General features: G+C 42.6%; 1 protein-coding gene across 1 annotated transcript in view; it reads left to right on the top strand.

Moving 5' to 3' along the window:
* fut8b (fucosyltransferase 8b (alpha (1,6) fucosyltransferase)) overlaps window positions 1–14,661 on the top strand; it is a 104,445-nt gene extending 89,784 nt beyond the window's left edge. The window contains exons 7-10 of the mRNA XM_080491015.1: window positions 1,707–1,953; window positions 11,923–12,099; window positions 12,199–12,349; window positions 13,942–14,661. Of these exons, the coding sequence (XP_080347141.1) occupies window positions 1,707–1,953; window positions 11,923–12,099; window positions 12,199–12,349; window positions 13,942–14,280 (914 nt within the window). The 3' untranslated portion in view covers window positions 14,281–14,661. The remainder of the gene's footprint in view (window positions 1–1,706; window positions 1,954–11,922; window positions 12,100–12,198; window positions 12,350–13,941) is intronic.
* Window positions 14,662–15,871: the final 1,210 nt, after the last annotated feature.

Below are 15,871 nucleotides of genomic sequence, written 5' to 3'. Positions count from 1 at the left end.
TTGAAGAATGTAATGGTTTTGCCTTGTGCTGTCATATTTAATATCATTATTTGTTTCTGGGTCACTTGTTATAGTGTTATATAAAAATTTTGAAAATACAAGCTATCTGGTATTTAACCAAAGTGTATTGATATGTAGTATGAGGGAAACTCTCATTTCTTGTTTTTTTGGGAGCAGGTGAACCAGCTTTAATCATGTTATGGAAGAGACACAATCAGTAAGGGCAATAGCCGTGGAGTGGTGGAGATGTGTAAGATAAATACCTCCCTGGATAACTGGTTTGAATGTGATCAGAAAAACCTTTCTCCACCAGTCACTTGTAAAAACAGCATTTTTATTTTTTTTTTAAATTATAGAAATGACCCTCCAAAGATTCTGCTCTATGATATTTTGCCTTTTTTTTAGGGGATTATTGTGGTCAAATAAACGTCATTTTTATAACAAAGTCTGTGGAAAAACATTTTTAAGTATGTTATCGCCTGCTATGATATTGAAATAGGGCATTTTACAAAGAGGGCTGTGTAAGTTTTAATTCTCTGTTTTAGTTGTTTTTTTGGGGGGGGGGGGTTATCCATTTTGAAACATTGGCTCAGACAAAGTTGCATAAAATCTGAGAGCTCATTCTAAATCTGAAAGCAGATCTTTTTCTGCAAACATAACATCACATGGCTCTGGCGACTGCTATTTATTGCTGTCCAAACTGGCTGGATGCGGAACTTTCTGGGTGTTTCACTCTGAAAACAAGGCCGTTTGGGTAGAACTTCAGCTTGTGGCCGACAGCGACATGGACTCTATCTGTACTAGTGATGGGAATCGTTCAGGACAGCCAGTTCTTATAGCTCACTTCTCTAAACAGAGCTCTTTCAGTTCCCAAGTAACTCCCCAGGTTTTATGTTGCTTAAACTAAATTATCGTCTCAAAATACGTCAAAATGTCGAAGGTACAGAACATGTATTACTGTATATTATAGATTGTGTCTTTGTTATGTGGTTTAATACATATTCAACATAGAGATGAGCTTGAAAAATTATACATAGTGTATATAAATATTGAACCTTTTATGTTTGAGTTATTTGACTGCATTTCCGAAAAAGATCCTGTTTACAGTGAAACAACAAAGAGAAATTAAGAAAAAATAAACAAGAAAGCATGTAAAAGAGCAAGGGAGAGAAAAGATTTGCACAAAAAGATATGGGTGGAAAAGAAATAACTGCACAAAGTTAAATGAACTAGACGAAGACTGAATAGATGGGTTTACTAGTGAAAACAGGAGGGTGAATTTCCCTGTGTCCAGACTCCATATTCTTCGTTGGCTTCACCTTCACAGGTCAGCAAACACATGTAAATGTTGAACCCAGGCCACTGAAGACAAATCAAGTGTTTTCTCTATTTGCATGGTTGATACTTCCACATTTCCCTCGGAGCGCTTCACAATTTGCACAGACCAAACCCTCCGTCCTTCAACTCCTCTGAATACACACTAATAAAACTTTTAAAAAGAAGGAAGCGCAGGTTCACCTCCAGAAGAGTGGACCACCCTGCTGCCCACCAACACTGCACAATCCCTGTCAATTCACATGCACACGTGATTTGTAACCAAGTGTTGAGATGCAAAACATGCCGTTCTTTGCTATTTCCTCATTTGACTTCGTAATATTTTTGTAAGTGTGCACTCCTAAGTACTCCATCTTTCTTTGCCCATCCAGGGGAGGCACACGATAAGGACGTCCAAGTTGTGGAGTTGCCCATCGTAGACAGTCTCCATCCTCGCCCCCCCTACCTGCCCCTGGCCATCCCGGAGGACTTGGCCCCTCGCCTGCAGCGTCTGCACGGCGACCCGTCCGTCTGGTGGGTGTCCCAGTTTGTCAAGTACCTGGTACGCCCTCAGGCGTGGCTGGAGAAGGAAATCCAACAAACCACCGCCAAACTGGGCTTTAAGCATCCCATCATCGGGTAAGGATGCTCAGGCTTTCTGCTTTTCTCTGTGTGTCGTGTTGCTTCCTTCTAAGCACCCGAGTAAGAATGGCTTTTTACTTCCATAGCGTATTCTACGATAAAAGTTTGCACAGCGCTTCACAATCAAAGCAAGGAGAAGGGAAAACACAGACATAGCCATAAGGGATGCGGTGGAATACAAACAGCTTTCGGATGAGGTTAATATGAGGTTAATACAATGGTATTAAACCTAACTTAATTTGATAGGAGTGTTTTGTTTGTGTTTATTTTTCTACCTTCGTCTATCCTTGGAAGGCTTTTCCATTTTCATTACGGCTCTGCTCACACTGCTCATATTCATGCAAATCAACTTGTTTAAAGAAATTTCATCACTCTGGACTCAGAGGTTCGTTTTTCTAATAGTGCTGGTATTGTACGCCTGATTCTGTCTTTTCTTTGTTGTCCCCATTAGCATCTCCACAACAAATACTCATCCAATGTTATGGTCTTTTGCATAGAGCCGTTATATAACTAAATGCATCACTGTGGGGAATTCAGAATTAGTCAATACAACCCAGACAAGGGAAGGAAGGCTTTCTACTACCTTTGTTATGGTGCAAAAAATGAATGGTATGACAGCACTCCTTTTATCCTCGGCAGTCTATTTTAAATAAAGAATGAGGCCGGCTGTAGTGTTAATATTGGTGTCAACAAATCTCATAAAAAGACCACAAACAACAATCAGTTTATTCCAATGTGCTCACATGAATTCTCTGTATAATCAAAGTCTTTTCCTCCGTGTCACTGAGTTCCACTGTCATCCTGCCACCGTGAAAATACATCAAACAGCTTCACCTGGGTATCAGCTGACACCTCCTTTTATTGGAGACAACATAGGCTCTGCAGTTTTTTTTGTTTTTTTTTTTTATAGCTGGCCCTACATACACAGTATAGGTGGTGCAATAAGTATTCAAGTGTTAACCCTTTATCGGTCAAGCAGGCATATTTCTTATCATCTGCATTTCTTCCTGCAATTTTCAAACTAACAATAGTCACTTGATGACAGTCACAGAAGTGTGGTTGTTGTCCTGCACGACTTCAGTTATCCCAGATGAATAGATTACTAATTGCACTTAAAAAAAAAAAAATAATGTTTGAAAAGAACAATGGAAAAAATAAACTTTCTGCTTTTTATTAATCTTGATTGTCGAAAACAAAGACTTGTGCAGCCGCTGTACTGGGTAAAAAAAAAAAAAATCTTATTTCATGAGCATCAGCAACATGAAAAGATCTACAAATATCTGTGTTTGTGAATCATTGTTTATTTCTAAATACTTTACAAAGTCGTCTTCATGTACCTGTTGTAGAATCCTCCAGGGTGGCATCACTCCTATCCCTTATTCTCCTGGGACTTGGTCGTTTGACCGGAATAGAAATCCAACTTCGTCCATACGAATGTCCGTGTACCTGACTTTGTTAATGATTATAGCATATTGTTCATTTTCACTTGAAACGCTGTCATGTACAGAGTCTCTGGCTATATCTTCTGCATGAACACATTTAAAAAAGAAAAAGAAAAATGGTGGTGTAGTAGTCCGTCCTCTCTCTTCAGAAGGCTGTGAGTTTGGATCCAGGCCAGACGTTTGCACGTTCACCCCGTGTGTGTGTGTGTGTGTGTGTGTGTGTGTGTGTTTTCTCCAGGTGCACCTACTTCCTTTCCACAGTCCAAAATGTGCATGTGAGATTGTAACCTGCTCTTGTCCTGAGTTAGCTGAGATCAGCTTCCTGTCCCACGACCCAAAACAGGATGGAGCAGGTTGAGATGGATGTAGTATTCATAAATTCTACATTTATTAGTGTTTTTATATTGTGATTGAGGACCAGCTATGAAAATATTTCCCAAAATCTTCCCATATTGTCCTGTTGTACCACAATCCAGCAGTACCTGGGTGTTTTAAGAAGTTGTGTGGGAATTTGTTTTTTATCTAACAATAAAACTGACATGCGCTTGTCCGGGAGAGACAAACAGGCTCCAGTGTCAAAGATGGTTCCTATTGGAGCTGACGAGAGAAACACTATAAAACAATTGCAGTGTTTGCTTTTGAAGAAAATATACCTTTTAAGTGCTTTTGTAGACTAAATAAAAAGCGAGTGCCTCTCTAACCAAATATAACTTTTTATGAAACGTGGCATAAATGTTGCAGATGAGATCAGAGTATTCCAAATATGTCGTTACTGGGGCTGATTTCAGACTTTGAAAACATGTCAGCTCTCATTCGGGCTACTCGGTGCTGTGCCATCTCCAGAGACGCTGCTCTCTCTCTGTACGAAGCCGACTTGGGACTTGAAATTGTTCGTTGCGGACTAAATGAACACTATTCACTTGTCTGGCCTTCTGGGACTACGTGTTGGCAAAAACACTGCGATCGACTTGTGACGGCAGCTTTCTAAGAAACAACTTGGACACGTTGAGCTGTTTATTTACTTGTTTGCTTCTCCCGCTCAGCAAAGCAACAATCACGTTCTGTCTGCCAGCCTCTCTCGACTCATAAATAATTCCCCCCAGATCAAATATGACTTTGCAAATAATTTGCGTCAGTTGTTTTAACCTACTTGGCTTTACGGAGGGGAGGGGAGGGGATTTAGCATATTAAGACAGTATAGATAATGTGTAGTAAAGCTGTCAGTGATGAGAAAGTGACATTCAGCCACTCCTGCTGAGATTCTCTAAGGTTTCTATGTGGTCCCGTGAGGCTGACTCCACCCGTCTGGTAAAGGAAGTACTTTAAAACAAATGCTAGGAGTTATTTTGTAATAGGTTTTGAAGTCAGCCTGGTTTAGTTCTGTCATTTCCTACAGAAGTCACATCCATATATCGGCGGTGTCTGTGCCGGCTTCTTGCCCTTCATAGCTTCTCTTTTTCTTTCCTCTGCATTTGGCTACGAGCGATCATCACGGGCCTCCCTCACTTCTCCGTCCAGCTTTGCTCAGATCTCACTCCCTCTTGTTCGGTTTGCCTTCTATCGCTCTTTTCTCTTTGGTTCTTACCTCTGTGCCTTTCATCACCCCAGTCGCTGCCGTCTCGCTCTCCCAGCCATCTTTTCTAAACCCCCCCCCCACACACACACACACACACACATTTTTTCAGGGGTTTCGTTTTTTTGTGACTCACCCAACTTATTCATCCTCCCCATCTTACATCCCCCTCATTTGTGACTGTTCCTCTGTCTTCATTTGTTCTTCTCAACATTTTCTTTTCAAATTTTCTATATTTCACACTCGCCTCTCCGTCTTGTTCCCCAGGCATGCTCACAAATCTCCGGCTCTCATAGTTTTCACACATCTCCATCGTTGTTCTTTGTTCTACCTCGCGCTTCATTTCAATAACCCTTTCCCCAGTGATACTGTGAGGGAGAAAGGGGTGTTGGGGGGTGGGAGGGGGGCTCAAAGTTTTTATTCCCCCCCTTTCTTTTTTCCCTTTTCGCCTTCCTTCCCAGCGCTTGATTCAGCCACTCCACTCTGCACTGATGTTGCAACAAAGTGCCTCTGTGCTTCTGTCAGCACTGTGGGGGGAAGGCAGCGCGAGAGTCGGGCTGGAGGAAGGGGTGAATGCGAGACGTAAAAGCAGAGTTGAAAGAGATTCACAGTGTTGGTGCAAGGGAAAGGCAATAGGGCGGCGGCGGTGGGAAAGGCAGGGTTTCGTGGAGAGAAGAACCGAGCGGGTGGGAGAAAGGCAGCTTGTCTCCAGAGCGCCCAACAACTGCCAGCCGACCCCCACACGCTTCAGTCACCGCCGCCCGCTCCCCGCTGCTCCCTGTGGACTCGAGTCGCAGGAAGGCTGCAAGCCAGCGACTAAGAGCAGCTATCAGCACGGGCCCATCGTGACACAATTTAAGGCTGCCTAATGGCGGGAAGGATTGTCGGAGAGAAAGAGATAGCAGGGCATATGCTTCTATTACAGACACAGTCACCATGGCAATATGGTTACCAAGAAGTGTCGTATTCACGTGTTAAGATTTTATGTATCAGGTGTATTCAACGTGATTAGAGCTCACAATTATGCTTTGGGTGTGAAAGCAATCACAGACTATTGCACATTTTTCCCTGAAAACACTTGCCTGCTTTGAGTAACTGTGGTGAATAATCAGCAGTCCTTTTCCCACTATTTTCCATTTTGCTGCTTTAAAAAAGTGTTTTAATCAAAATCTGTTGCCAAATGACGAGTGTTATTCATGAAGTGGAATTTTACTGATGAAAGTTTGCTTCTCTTGTATTGTTCTAAAAATGTAATCTTGCTCTGACTGAAACAAATAATTGACCTCGACGGAGAAGCAGCTTTAATTACAGAATTGACACACAATTATGAAATAAGGGAGTCTAATTTATCCATAGTTGCTTGATTGAATATGATGCAGATTCAGAGTGACAATAGGACTTAGCTTTGCAGTGGCGGGAACAACAATGGTGAAACAAACTATTAAAGCTGCCGGCCTCGGAAACAAAAGCAATATGCTAAAAGCATCTGAAAATCCCAGTCGAGCGCCGTCCCTCTCAGTGACAGGCTCCTTTCACCTCCTAGATAAAAGACATTAACTGCAATTTCCAGTAAAAGTTAATACTCACACTGTTTCAGTAGGAGTAGAGTCCATCGGGAGCCACACCCAGTTATACCATGAGCGTGACTGTGTGAAGATAAGCATGATATACTCTGCAGAACCCATCTGCTCTAAGACCACTGTCCACATTTATCTAAAGAGCAACAACACGGCAGGTTGGTTTCCAGATTGTACATAATAGATTCTAGAGAAAAAAAAAGTGGAGCAATTCAGGGATCGCCCGGAGAAAAGTGTCTCGAAAGCAGGTCAAATTAATCAGCCACACAGGACGAGTGAAGAGGCTCATTTTAATCTGATGGTGATCAATGCAGCTGAGACGATACGAGAACTGTCCAACTGCTCAAATGTCCCGTGTCACTGAGCGCACGGTAAGAAGATGGAGAGCAGAAAAAGAGTCAGAAAATCACAGTCAGAGGAGATTGTATGGTCCTCACAGTGGTTTACATAAATGGAAGAGGGAATGATTACTGAGTGAGAAAGGTAAGGACAGAATGAACATGACCTGAGCTGTTGTTCAGCAGAAGGCACAGAAAGTCTCCAAAGAGCTCAACGTCCCTGAAACTGAGTTTCAAGCCCGTCTGTGCCGGAGTAGAAGATTCTGGTGATGTCACAGCCTTTAGCGTCTTGTCTTCATAGCCTCGTGTCATCAGTCTGAGGGAAAAAACACCCAGACCCCCTGAACCAGTTCTTCATTAAGTGGCAGAGCAAAACGATGCTGCATAAAATTCATTAGTAATTCAATCGGTTGCTTTTGAACATGTAAACATGGATTATATCTTCTTGTAGCTGAGGATGTCTGCTTGATTTGAGGTGTAACGGAACTCGATATCTGAATTTCATATTTGAACCACATTTTGTCCTCCGATCGCATTTTTAATTAAAGTAGATGAATCAAATTGTGGGTATTCAGTCAAAAAGAACTATTGAAGACAATGTCACAAATAAAGAAATGATATGACTAAAAAGAAACTCTGGGTTATTTACTTTGCACCTAATTTAGCTGTTAGTGCTTGAGCCCCCTGTGTTGTGGACACTTAACATTGATAGATTCATTTGGAGGCACTTTTCACAACGTTCCAAATCACTTACAGGGACTTTTAGAAAGTCTGCACATGAAGGCTGGAGGTTTTGAGAGGGTCTTAATGGCTGTAATATGTTTGTGAGGCTGATCATGATGAGCTTTGAATGTTCCACAGCAGGACTTGACTAAATTGTTGGACTGTGTAAATGAAAAAGAATTTTAAAAAAAATGGTATTGGTCAATAGGTTTTGTTGGAGGTGTGATCCATAAAGCTACTCAAGCCTTAAAACTCCATTACATTTTTTTTAGCCTTTGCGCACTTATGTAAAATGTCAAATGAATGATGGTTTAAAAAAAACAAAACGAAAACAGATGTTTTTTTTTGTGATTTATCACTTTACGTAAACGGATTGTATTTTTTATGTATGTATTTTCAATTTTTGTGATTCCACCTGTAATATTTTAAACAATCCGGTGTTCCAACATGTGCAAGTATCCAAAATGAGAGTAAGAAAATGTACTTCCTTGTGTGTTTTCAGGAGAAATAACGATTGTCTTGTTAAAAAGGTATTTGTTTTTGGTTTTTTTTTATAATTAATACATAGTTTTAACTTGAGGTGACTTTGATCAGTGCACTTGCGACCACGTCGGCTTCATATCATGACTTTCAAAGCGTCAAATTTCTCGGCAGATTTCTTGTTGTTCATGTTAAAATATCTTCTTTTCTGATCCTGTTCAGGCTGACAGTGAAGACGTGCCCATAAAGTATAAATATGGATAAACCATCCCACGTGGTGCCGATTGGAAGATTCGATCAATGGACAGATCAGACGGCTCTTAACAGGAAGTCCTGAGTAAAAACAGATGAGAGTTGATGCTTGATGTGTTGAATCCAGCCTGCAGAGGGTTGCGAGTGTAGATCAGAGGGAGCTTATGTCTCTCCCTCAGCTGATCCTTCATTGACATGAACTTTCGTACATGTTTTCATGGGAATAGTTCACACAATCGTACCATGGTGAGTTAATTGAATCTGTTAACTTATAAGTCAAGCAAGCAGCTTTGTATCTCTATAACTGGGTGCTGAATTGGCAAAGAAAAGTAAAAAAAAAGCTTAAGTGAAAGCAAACATGCAGAGGTCGTTCAGGACGGCTCACTGTTTGTATTTGATCTATGATTCATGCGGTGTGGTCGTCACAGTCACAAAATATCAATCAAGCTGAGTATCTACATGAGATTTTCTTTCTTCTTTCTCCTTCTTTCCCCTCCGCCATCGTCAAAACACCGAATGAGAGGATATCTTTGTTGTCTTAGAGGGACTCGTACGTCTATTCTGGGCTCATGAAAGCTTCTGCCGAAACTCATTGTTGGTCCGACGACTCGGCGAGACACTCGCTTTGTCGAGATGTATAATTACAAAGTGCGAAAATAAATCCACATACCAAGTTTGTCGAGTTTCGAGTCCAAAGCGCTTGTTGCTGACGCTGTGATTTAGATGCCGTTTCTCAGAACTCACGGGGCCGGTCCTCGTAGCCGGTGCTGCGGTTGTCGTCCTCGTCGGCAGCCGACCGGCAGCCAGATCACTGAGGTCATCCTCAAATAAAAAAATGTCTTCGGAGTGTGTTATTGTCACAACCTGCTGGAATCAGCACTTGCTGCATCTCGTGTGGGTGTGTTTGATGTCTTTAATGTATGCTTTTACGCCCACCACGAGAATTTCCCTGCCTTGCCAATACTGTATGAAAGGAGAGAAATGAATTGAATTTTTGTGGCGGTGGCGTTGGAGAGTGCTGGCGGGATCGGAGGAGGAAGGAGGAGACGGCTTGAAAGCAAAGCGATAGCTCACTGTGGCCTCTTGATTCTCCGACAGAGAAAGGGGCCAGACAAAAAGAGGGCTCGCGCCAACAACAAACAAACGAACCAAGCAAGTGAGCAGGGGAAGGTGAAACCCCCGAACAAAGGCTGGGGAAGCCTGATGTGGAGACTTCCGTCCAATCAGAGACACAGGCAACCAATGAGACACCTCAACACACGTCACCCACGCCTTCCGCCGGTTCTCACTTCCGTTCTCCGCCTTTAAATTTTCCTCGTAAATAAAGACAAGCGTCCTCAATAGTCCCAGATTGACCTCTGGCTGTAAAATGCTTGTTTCCTTTTTTTTTCTTCTTCTTCTTCTTCTGAGCCTTAAATTCTTTCTTTTCCACTTTTTTCCACTTCATTGTTAAGACGGAGGTGGCGGTAACCTTGAGGTGAGAGAGGCTGCTTTACCTTCTGAATTCGGAATAAGAAGAAATGAGTGAAATTCTTCATCTCGGTCCCTTTAAACTTGGAATGTAGAGAGTCTTGGGAAAACCCCTCAAAGTAGAAATATATCAGTCTGGACAAAGGGAATAAGTTCACCTTATGTTTTTGTTTTTTTTCTCAAGAAGTCAAAGCTGATAAAAGGATTGTTTTGGGAGGGGTTTTTCCCCTCTCAGATTTGAAATTTTCACTTGCGCCAGAAGGCAGAATGCAGATGCGACCGGGTAGTTTTGTAATTGAATAGTTCTGAACGGAATAAAAATCAGCTTGAGGGATACTTGTGTGTCGGAGGAATTCCCGTTCTCCCCTCATCCTGGGTTCTGTTTTCATGCTGGGCTCTTTTTCTCACATGTTCAGCCGGTGACAGCATTTTCTTTGTCCTTTTTTTTATATTGGAAGCAATGACAAGGACACTGAAGGGGAAAAAGAAAACTGTTGGATTGGTTATTTCTTTCTTTCTTTCTCGCTGCATTTTGTAAACTTCATCTTTTTATGTGGCGGTGGTTGACTGTTCCTTTAACTTCTTTTTTTTTCCACTCTGTCCCATCATTTTTTTGTTTTTGTTTGTGTTCACGCCAACAATGGGAAAACTACCCCAAATATGCCATTAAAGTTAAAGTGCTGCTTCTTTTTATACTTTGCCAGCAAAAGAAAAATACAGCTGCGAGCAACAGATGAATTTACCTGCAAACAGCATGTCCCGGTTGAAACACGGCTCTGTCGACGTGAATGAAAAGAAATCAATTCAATTTATTTCATCCTCACAATGATTTTTTATTTTTTTTTTCCCTTCTCACTGCTGTCATTGACTTATCAGCAGTCACTCGTCATGTTTCTCTTATTTATGAGCGATTCATAAATCATGCATTGTTACTATTCAACCACTCGAAGGTTACAAAACTCTTTTTTTTTTTTTTTTTTTAACAAATATGTAAAAAAAAACAGCAGTATATTTGGATTTTTTCTCCCTTCAGTGTCTGTCTTTGGGTGTTTTATAGGGTTTAGCCATTATATAAAGCAGCTTTGTTTTCCAGCCAATATATTTTCATTACATTACACATATAATGATCAATAAAGTCTCTAACCAACTTTTCCCTTGTTTTGTTAAACAGGAGATGTGTCTGTAAAACTAGTTTCATTGGGTGGAACTGAAAAGGATGTGAAAGTAACTAGTAGCTTATTATAATTATTTAGTATATGGAGGTGCATCGGGAATGGAAAAGTATATATTTTTTTTCCATAATTTAATTTAAACTGGGGAACCTCTGTGTCTTCTCCATATATTTCTGCTGCATTGCACATTAAAGATATAATAAATAAACTCAGCTACTTTTTTAAAAAAGTCTTTTTAAGCTTTAATGTCATGAAAGTATAGTATCTCACAATATTACAAGATCAGATGTATTCCCTTTTTTTTTTTTTTATGGGATCCATAACTGTCACAATTAAAATGTTTTTTAGTGATCACTGTCTCCCAGTCACAACACACACTTAGACTCGATGCTCGCGGGAGGTCTGGAGCCGATCCCAGCCGGCGTGGGGTTTTGAACGGCAGAGCGCGCTCCGACCACGTCCCCCTGACCTTCACGGGGAACAGATTTTCCACACACACAGTTGCATCCCGAACCAAATCAGAACCGCGAATCAATGGAACAAAGCACGTCTTTGTGTTGTGGGGAAAACAGCTTGAGAAAAGTCATGCGGTCACGCGGGGATAAACAGGATACACACCAGGGGGGAACCTCGGACACGGCGGCGCTCACCACTTCACCACCGCGCCCGGTGACGCTCGCTTGTCAATCACTTTGTCTTTCTTCAATATGTCAGACGGTTGTAAACTTGACGTCAGCACCAAAATAAGCCCAAATCTGTTTATTTGTATTCATTTGACTGGAAAGGACTTGAACTGTTTATGTTTCGTTTAACTGTTAATTCTATTTTTTTCACTCTTGTGTTTGCGATCGCAAGTCTCACACGTTTCTCACACGTGCGTTTAAAGCGCGCGATCCGATGCCCGTGTGTAACGCCGGCTGTTCTTTGTCGCCTGTGCAGAGTCCACGTGAGGCGGACGGATAAAGTGGGAACGGAAGCGGCTTTCCATCCGATAGAGGAGTACATGGTGCACGTGGAGGAGCAGTTCCAACACCTGGCGAGGCGCGTCCACATCGACAAGAAGCGAGTTTACCTGGCCACCGACGACCCGTCCCTGCTGCAAGAGGCCAAGACGAAGTCGGTGTCCCAGCTGTCTTCGTGTCGAAATTTTTTTTTTTTTTTACCGTCTTCAGCTCGTGAACGTATTTGAGCTCCCGTGCTTCTGTCTCCGTCCAGGTACCCGGACTACGAGTTCATCAGCGATAACTCCATCTCGTGGTCGGCGGGCCTTCACAACCGCTACACCGAGAACTCGCTGAGAGGAGTCATCCTGGATATACACTTCCTGTCACAGACCGACTTCCTCGTCTGCACCTTCTCCTCGCAGGTCAGCTCATGCCGCACGGTTCACAGTCACAGAGAGCACCGAGCTTTATTTTGATGTTTTTTCACTTGAATACTGAAGGCTGGCATCGATTTGACGTTGGGATGAAAGCAGCTCAAACTAACACGCCGAGCACCGAGCTGACTGGAATTTAGATTCCAGCTTTCGTGTAGAAGAAGAAAGAAAGAACGCGGTGATTGAAAACAATAAAGGAATCCGTTCGGATGTGTCACCGACTAAAGTCCCAACACTGTCAAATGCACTTTCACTTCCATATTGCTGTTTGAGTTGATATATCTTTATTTATTTGGGGTGTCACGGTTTAAGGATTTAGAAACTCTTACATCTTCAAACCCCTCGCAATCACACACTTTCAAATTATTTGTTGTTTCGTTAAACTGTGGCGTTCAATGGCTGCTGTATGTGACACTGAGAACGCTTCAGATACACAAGCACATATTCACATCGTAGACAGACGACTCAGCGCAGCGGACCAGTGAGGAAGGCACGGTTTAACAAGGAGATCCACTTCCTGTCAACACATCTTCTCCACAATCCGGATATATTCTTCATTACATGTCCAAATACCAATAAAGATTCGAAGAAATTAAAAATAATATATATATATATATATATATATATATATATATATATATATATATATATATATATAGGCCTGAATTGGTCTGCGTTGGTGTGCATTTTAAAAGAATACATATTAATTTATTCCTTATTCCTTTTTCTTTGTGATTTCTTGTGAATACGCGAGTGGGACATGCAGGTAGAAGAATCACGTACAAGAAAGGATCTGCTTGTTGTGTCACTAACTAATATCCTGATATTGTCAACTTATGTCTTGTCGATCTGATTTCCATTTATTTACATCTCTAGCTGATAATTTAGTCGCCGAAGCGTCTCGTCTCTATAATGCTGTGCTTAAGATAAATAAGTCACAGTTTGATAGAAAGTCCCACAGGTCATGTGTTTACCATGAATCTGTGGAGGACCAAACAAAAAGACAACAATGTGATGAACACATTGTTTACACACGACAAACAAGGTTATAGAAAACAAGATGTTCTCACGTCGGTAAAGTCCTGAATGTGGAAGCTGCAGAAGTGACGCTATTTAACCGATGTTTCCACTTGGTCACGAGTTCCATCAGAACCTTTGGAAAAACAACAGAATCATGTGATTGTCCGCCGCCGCATTTTTCTCCATTTTCACTCGCGTGTCTCACGGCAGTTTCCCCGCGAAACGCCGGCCCCCATGTTACTGTGGCATTTGTCTTCCGCTGCCGGCTTTTGTCCTGCTGTTTTAAAGCAGGTTCTAGCTTAAAGGGACGAGGCTTCCTGCCAGCCCTGCTGAAAGTGTGCGAGCGCCGTAATTTCTCCTCACACTTTGGCCTTATTAGCCCACTTCAAGGATCGTGCTGGAAGGAGTCGATTAGCGCGTTTTTATCCCGGTTTTATCGGGACTCAAGCGAAATGTGCATTGCTGACAGTGAGAAGTCCTTTTTGTCCTTTCATTATTACCGAGACATTCCTCGACCCTACAATGAAAATAATCCCTGGCTGCGGTTCTGTGTGTCTCAGGTCTGCCGTGTGGCCTATGAGATTATGCAGACGCTGCATCCAGACGCGTCCTCCTTCTTCTACTCCCTGGATGACATCTACTACTTTGGAGGCCAGAACGCCCACAATCAGATCGCGATCTACCCGCACCAGCCGCGCAACAGCGAGGACATTCCCCTGGAGCCCGGCGACGTGATCGGCGTGGCCGGAAACCACTGGGACGGATACTCCAAAGGCATCAACCGCAAACTGGGCCGCACCGGCCTTTACCCCTCCTACAAGGTGAAGGAGAAAATAGAGACGGTGAAGTACCCGATGTACCCCGAGGCAGACAAACTGCTCAACTCTCAAAAGAAGTAAAAGAAGAAAGGAAAAAGAATTTTAAAGAGGGGGGAAAAAAAAAAGGAGGAGAGGAGGAGTGAGGAGAACCGCATAGGCTCCGATTCCAGGGAAGGAGGCTGCTTTTGTACAGAGGAGTGAGGCGCACTTGATGCGCTAAGCTGAGAAGAAAAGAAGAAGCCTGTACCCAGGGGTGATGGGAATGAGAATGCACTCTGTTTGTCTGAGTGTGTGTGTGTTTGTATGTGTGTGTGAACATATGAGTGTGTGCGCGCGTGTGTGTGTGTGTGTGTGTAAAATGCCTGTGCATATGTCGGGTCATGGAAGAATTGCACCCTACCACTACTCCCCCGCCTGACGTCGTGTCGGGTCTGTAGAGATGTAGACGTGAACACTGATTTTAAATAAGAGAAGAAGAAAAAAAAACAAAAAACTTAAACAATTAAAATCAACACAACTGACCGAGCTCTCTCTCTTTCTCTCTCTCTCTCTCTCTCTCTCTCTCTCTCTCTCTCTCTCTCTCTGTCTCCTGAGACGACACTGGGACTACTGTAAGACTGGCACACCCCAGAGTGAGCTTTGGAATCAATGACTGGAAAAAAATGAGAAACTAGAAGAGGAAAAAAAAAAAAGTGTTTTCATTTTTATTTAATTCCTTTTGGTGGTTTTAACTCTAATCTTGCCTTTTTCTTTTTCTTTTCCTGCTCATTTTGTTTACTGAATGTACTGTACCCTCCTTTTGCCATGCTCACCCCCCCCCCCCCCCTCCTCCTCCTCCTCCTCCCGCTCCTCCCACTGTGCTTCCTCCACCTCGTCTCTTCATGTGCAATTAATTTTACAAAACCATATTGTGCTTTTATCAAGTGTTTTTTTAATGGTCTTAATTTTGTGCGTATGGGGTTAGTGCATTGTATACTGTACAGTGTCTGCGAGAGGATGGACACGCGTGTGTGTGTGTGCGTGTGCGCGTGTGTGTGTGTGTGTGTGTGTGTTTTCAGTCTACGGGGCCATGTCACGACCAGGTGCCTGGTTATTGGTGGGCGGTGTGTTTTTATTTTCTAGCTTTCCTCCTGAATGAATCGTGTTTATGTGTGGCCGGCGGGAGACTGGCGGCGACGGCTGTCCTCAGCCTATCAGCACTTCGGAACAATGGTGAACTCCAGTCACTTAGCTGGTGACCTCTAGTGAACAATGGTAAGATTATGTGGAGTCTTGGTGAACTCATGGTGCACGCACACACGCACACACACACATACACACACACACATACACACAGACACCCGAGCCGTCCCGAGGTTCACCAAAAGAAGCACTCCACTGAGATAATGTCCATTTCGGCATCTTTGCTGTCTCGTCTGTCCATCGGTTTGTTCGGTTCCTTTGTTTGTTAGTTTTTTTTTTTACTTTTTAACATTGCTGTTTTAAAACGAATGAGGAAAATATGCCTACGTTTAAAAATGATAATGCTAAGTCATATCAAACTCAGAGTCCCCCCCCCCCCCCCCCCCCGCCCCCATCATGAAGGCTTTTTTTTTTTTTTTTTTCCATAACTTATGTTCTTGGGCATTGTCTTTGATAACCACAGATCGAATAAACTTGAGAAACCAACACA

The sequence above is a fragment of the Lipophrys pholis genome (genome assembly GCF_963383615.2).
Source record: "Lipophrys pholis genome assembly, chromosome: 21".
Taxonomy (NCBI): domain Eukaryota; kingdom Metazoa; phylum Chordata; class Actinopteri; order Blenniiformes; family Blenniidae; genus Lipophrys; species Lipophrys pholis.
The sequence above is the reverse complement of the archived record's forward strand: the minus strand, read 5'-3'. Positions and strand labels throughout refer to the sequence as shown.